Source organism: Malania oleifera, chromosome 10, assembly GCF_029873635.1.
Source record: "Malania oleifera isolate guangnan ecotype guangnan chromosome 10, ASM2987363v1, whole genome shotgun sequence".
Lineage (NCBI taxonomy): Eukaryota > Viridiplantae > Streptophyta > Magnoliopsida > Santalales > Ximeniaceae > Malania > Malania oleifera.
This window is the reverse complement of record NC_080426.1, coordinates 25,189,859-25,196,256: the sequence shown is the minus strand read 5'-3', so window position 1 is coordinate 25,196,256 and position 6,398 is coordinate 25,189,859. Positions and strand designations below refer to the sequence as shown.

Below are 6,398 nucleotides of genomic sequence, written 5' to 3'. Positions count from 1 at the left end.
CTGATGCACGAAAGCTGTGTCCGTACTCCGAACTTTACCTGATCAACGAGACCTAGGGAGAGGATGTTAATCCGTAGGTTGGTACCGCACTAGGGGGTCCGAAGAGCTTGTTGGTAGCTATAGTTCCTATGTAATAAATAATAATAATAATAATAATAATAATAATAGGAGGGGAGGGTTCTTTTCATAGTATTTAAATAATTTAGCAACATAATGTGTAAGGTCATAAAACTGACATTTGAGTATCTTTTCCTTAATATTGAAACATCATAAAAAAAATATGGATAATTCCTATTCCCAATAGAGTTCAAAATTAAATGCATCAACTAATCCACAGTTTGGGCTAGACTTTCTTCGACAACCTATGTTTGAATGTGCTAAGGAATAAAATATTTTCTTTCCATAAATCCTTATTAGAGGAAGCTTTTAATGCCTCAAAATGACATTTCCGAACAATAGCTTGAATTTGAGTCAAAGCTAATATTTTTAATCTCAAGTCGAGCTAGAGTCCAACTTTTCGAGCCCGAATCAAGGCTTGGCTTCGCTCGATTTTACTCTTTTGCATCCGTAGTCAAGATATACTAAATAAGCAAAAAAATATTGGAAATGGAATAGCCCAAACAACGTGTATACTTCTTGGTAAAAGAAAGAGCCAGAAGAAAAGAAATCAAACAATTTTGGAAAGGAAGCTGCATGCTTCTGAGAGCTTGGGACAAACGGGCCAGATGATGCTACGCAATTCTCTTTGATGAAATCCTCAGTTCAAGTTCACAGATTGGCACATCTTATCCAGCAGAGAACCACAACGCTCTGTGCTAAAACCCTTTTCCAGATCCACGACCAACTCATCACAACAGGCCTGCACGCCGACCACCTATATGTTGCCTCGCTCTTCAATCTCTGCTTGTCAAACCCTTCCACTCTGTATCATGCAGCCGCCATTTTTTGCCACAGCCAGGAACCCATTACAGCCGAATGGCTTACCATGGTTCGAAGACTTGCTTCAGAGACCAACCCTTTTCAGGCCATCTCTATATTCCGAGCCATGTTTAGTGTAAGACCCAATTCCCCCCTTGATGACCCTTTCATATATGCTTCCTTTATCAAGGCTTGTGACAAGTTATCAGCATTTCGAGAAGGTAAATCAATACATTGTCGTGTTCTTAGGCTTGGTTTAGATTATAATGTCAATGTAATGAACGCCCTCATTTATTTTTATTCGAGTTTGGCGAACTCTGTGCGCTGTGCTTGCGTTTTGTTTGATAAAATTCCTCAGAGAACAGTGGTTACAGTTAATTGTATGATTTCTGGGTACATGAAGAACAAGCTTTTCAATGCGGGGGTGGATTTGTTCAATCGGGTTTTGGGTTGTTCTTTTGATTTGACTTTGAAACCGAATTATGTCAGCTTGGTGATATTAATTTCTGGGTGCACTGAGTATGGGGATTTTAGTGTTGGAAAGTTGCTCCATTCGTACTGTCACAAGACGGGTTTGGGAATGAGAATTGAAGTATCCAATGCGCTTGTTGACTTATATGCAAAATTTGGGTGTATGGGTGGGGCAGTGAGAGTGTTTCATGAAATGCACGAGCAGGATTTGGTATCATGGAATACTTTGATTGGTGCGTATGTTAATAATAATGATTGTAAAAAGGCTTTCTCTTTGTTTAAAGAAATGAAAATTAGGAATATAGAATGTGATAGGGTAACCCTGATCAATTTGATTTCAGCATCTGTGAATAGTAGAGATCTTGACATGGGAAAGGTTGTTCATGGCTATATAAAGGTGAGTGGAATGGCAATCACTGTTACTGTTGGGACTGCACTGATAAACATGTACTCTAAATGTGGAATCGTGGAGTTTGCTAGGAATGTTTTCGATGAACTTCCAGCTGAAAATATTGCATCTTGGAACTCCATGATCTTTGGTTATATTGAATGTGGGTATTACAATGAGGCTTTGGGGCTCTTCAATGTCATTCAATCTAGCAATCTCAAACCAGATGAAATAACATTTCTTGGGTCAATCCTAGCTTGCCGGAATTCTGGGCAATTGCAACAAGGTATTCACGTACATTCTTTTATTGAGAATAGCAATCATCATGGGAGTACTATTCTATGTAATGCTCTTGTTGATATGTATGCAAAGTGTGGGAGCATGAGCCGAGCTAAAGCTCTGTTTGATTGGATGCCTAAGAGAGATGTAATCTCATGGACATCTATTATTGTTGGTTATGCCACCAATGGTGAGGGAAAGGAAGCCCTTGTTGCATTTCAGAAAATGATAGCTGAGAAAATTGAGCCAAACCCTGTCACATTTATTGGAGTTCTGTTAGCATGTGACCACGCTGGATTGGTTGATGACGGCCTAAACATGTATGATCTCATGTGCAGGACATACCATGTCGAGCCTAATATTGAGCACTGTGGATGCATCATTGATATGCATGCACGAGCTGGAATGTTGGAGGAGGCCTATAAATTTGTTAAAGACATGTCTGTAGAACCAAATGCAGTTGTTTGGAGGATGTTAATTAATGCTTGTAGAGTTCATTGCAATTTTGATCTGGGATTAAGCTTTGTGAGAGGGCTCACAGAACTGAAGACATTGCATGGACCTGAAGATCGTGTCATTTCCTCAAACATTTTAGCTGATGCAGGAAGATGGGATGATGTTCTACATGCAAGAGGCTTGATGGTAGCCCAGGAACCTCCAAAAGTGGCAGGGAAAAGCTCAGTTTCAGATTTAGTGATGTGATTTGTCCATTGAAGAGATTTTGAACCATTTGATTTATGAGATGGAATGAAATTCCCAATTTCAGCTTGCCTGGACTAGCAATGACAGGTGGTTGACATTTCTCTTTGAAGTATTGTGTGGCAGTGACTCAATATGGCCTCATCAATGAGCAAGGCAAAAATTCATTGAAGTAGAATGTTGAGCTCTAGAGGCAATGCATATATAGACAGTGAATTTTTTATGCCATCATTAATGCAATTCCAGTGACTCAGCTTGACTGGCCCTTACTCTAACCATCTGGCATTGACTCGATGCACGTTGCGTGGGTTTAACATGGTCTGAATGAAGGTTCGGAGGTTGGCAGTCAAATTAAGGCAATCTTCATTTCCCTAGAGTAAATTCAGAATCTGTCATCATCTATAAAGCCCTGAACATTGCTTGTGGAACAATATGTCCCCATGAACTTGAAGTGGAAATAACTACTCAGCTAGGAGCTTCTGTTGGAGACAGATCTTTCAGGGGACTCAAATCTAAGCATCATCAGGTACTTAAAAATTCTCCTTTGCGGCCTCTCTTCTTTATCTGAAATACATCAATTACTACTTCAAATTATCTCAAATTCCCAATGAAGATATCCTTGTATTGTATGGAATTAATCCAGATAATTTTGTGAATAATTCTGTGAAGAGGATTGATAAAATCCCAGGTTGTCAAGTCTTTGCTGGGGGCACAACACTGTGATGCCATCTGGGCAGGTGACATTGGTCATGGTAATTGAATTGTATCCTTTTATCATGGTAGCGTTCACATTTGAAAGTAAGTGTGCTATCTTTTATTGTTCCTACTTTTTCCAAAATCGGGTATTCTTCAGAGGTGATATGGAAACAGAATGACATCATTTTCAATCCTTTAAGCAAAAGAAATTCTTGCGTATGCTGGCCTGTACATGTATTGACCTGCAATCTGATACAAATAGGGATGTGATCCACCAAATGAATAGTGGTAATGTATCAAAACAACTTGTGCTAGAAAGCCAAACAGGCATTGCTTTTGGATATAAGCACCCAAAATTACAGTCATGCATGGCAATTTGGATACACTTTTAGAGTCCTTAATCAAATGGTGTCATTTCCTTCCGTAAGCACAGCTATTTCCACGATCTCGTGCTGAAACAAGAACCCGTTCTACTCTGTTGCCATGGATAGAATCTCTTCTAAACTTCAAGGTTGGAAGCAAAAATCTGTCACCAGGGCAGGATGAGCCACTCTTCTCAAATCCACCCAACCATTGCAAGAGGGATTAGAGAGTTGATGTTTAGATGCATCACTCAAATATATAGATGCTATATAGTCGATGTATAAAATAAAATCTATTAGATACAACTGTTATCCAACTAAATGTCCGTCACTGCATGTTTCGATTAATTATTTAAAGTATCCAAAATATTACTTTTGATGTGAAAATTTAGCAAAAAAGTTTTTAAAAAAATATACACATTGAGTAAATTTAAGCAAAATGAAGTTTTCGAGACAATATCAAAAGAAAAGAGTGTCCAAACTTATTGGACCCTCACGAGAAATAATTATATAACTTGAACAAGTATTACAGCTAGCTTCGAAAGTTGTTATAAGTCCCTTAACTCGGGTGCAATTTGAAAGCTTACTTGGCAACTGATATGCTTTTTAAGATCCTATAATTTGAGAGCTGACACTAATAAACTTTGATCGTGGGATAGTGATAGTTCACTAGGACCAAAGCTACAACCGAATTATATATGCAAAAAAAATTATAACTCACTTAGTAACCTACTAGGTAAATCTCCATGTCAAAACTATTCTCTAACTCATTTCAATTATGTTTGGTTCATGAAATAATTGATTTTAGGAATAAAATGGGAATTCAGTGAGAACTAATATAAAATGGAATACAGTGAGAACTAATATAGTTACTTTTTAAAAGTGCTTGTCAAGTTAATTGAAAAACCCCCCACAAGAGGATTTTGGAACTATCCATACATCAAATTCCACCATCTTATATAGGTTTATTTTTCAGGAAATTAAACCTTATATTTTAATAATAATAATAATAATAATAATAATAATGATAAAATATACATATTTACACTTCGAAACTAGAAAGGTCCACATGTCATGACCAAAACACGGAACTGTGCTTGTTGTTTTTCTTTCTTTCATATTCACTATCTTATATGCATACTTCAATGACAAATTATGGATGTAAAATTTTTTTTCCCCTCGAGCGGGACAAATTATACGCAAGAAGGATCAAAGAATCATGTTTACATGCATCACTCGCTTTAAAGTCAATGTCTTCAATAAAATGTATTAGATACAATTATTATTTAACTAAATGTCTATCTTTGCACGTGTCCGATTAGTTACTTAAAGTATCCAAAATATCACTTATGACATGAAAATTTAGCATAAAAGTTAAAAAAAATAAAATGCGTGCATTGAATTTATAAAAAAAAAAAAAAAAAGGTCATAGAAAAAATGGGCGTAATTTTTCTAAAAAACTAATGTGCGGTTAAATTACTAAAGGGTCCAAAGATATATTCTCATAAATCTTAGTGGGACCAGTGTCTCCCACCCCCTAAAAAAAAACCAAGTAGATATATTTGGCTAGTGCAAACCATACATCAAACTCTTAACATGTTGAGTTCAATTCTTTGGAAGATCAAACCTTGTATTTAGGAGACATCTATAACATATTTGGTAGTCTACTAATACGAAAATATAGTAAAAGATTAAGTGGATAGACAAGGAAAAATCAGAGTTGGAGAGAAAATAACTACATATACTAAATAATTTTAAATTGAAAAAATTTTAGTGAAATTTAGTTTTAAAGAAAATATCAAAAGGAAAAGAATGTCTAAACTTAACGGATCACAAGAAATAATAATATGACTTGAACAAGTACTACAACTGCATTTGAATTAAAATAGTTATAAGTCCCTTAACTAAATTGCAGTTTGAAAGCTTACTTGACAATTAGTATGTTTCCTAAGGTCCTATTAATTTCTAGTAACGATAATTAATAACACATTTTCTTTTGTGAATTATCAAACTTTTCTACTAACCAAACATAGCCTTATAATGTCCTAGTGTCTATTTGATGAAGTTAGTTTATGGATCATGGGGCACTTAACTCCTTAATTGATATGTAATAGTAACTTTCTTCAACTAAAATCGTATCTAATTTGAAATGGACTTAAAATATAAAATTACAAGTCACTTAAAATAAAATTACAACTTCCTTGAGCTAAATGAAAATTTACATTAAAAATTATAATACATATGAACTTGAACTACAACTTAATAAATTAAAATTACAACTGTTTCAAATGAAATTATAGTTCACTCGGATTAAGGTTAATTACAACTCATCTAAGCAAAAACTATAGCTACCTTGAACTAGAATTACAACTTAACCATAGCTACCTTGAACTTATCTTAACAAAATTACAACCAAATTAATTTAAAATTGAAAGCAACTTGAATTACCAAATTATAAACAAGCAAATAATTATACTTAACTTGAACAAATATTACAAAGAACTCGAAACTAAAATTGCAATATTAATTTCCTTAGGATCAGTTTGGTTCAAGAATTTTGCTTGGGGAAAGAAAATGAAAATAAA

At 35.1% G+C, this 6,398-nt stretch overlaps 1 protein-coding gene across 1 annotated transcript; it reads left to right on the top strand.

The window, feature by feature from the left end:
• The first annotated feature begins 748 nt into the window (after positions 1-748).
• Positions 749-2,758, top strand: LOC131166553 (pentatricopeptide repeat-containing protein At4g33990-like). Its single transcript, XM_058125146.1, has one exon. The coding sequence runs from the start codon at positions 749-751 to the stop codon at positions 2,756-2,758; it is 2,010 nt and encodes a 669-aa protein (XP_057981129.1).
• Positions 2,759-6,398: the final 3,640 nt, after the last annotated feature.

What these genes read in the sequence shown, in the direction of transcription:
- LOC131166553 (XM_058125146.1), top strand. Translation starts at nt 749, where the DNA reads ATGAAATCCTCAGTTCAAGTTCACAGATTGGCACATCTTATCCAGCAG.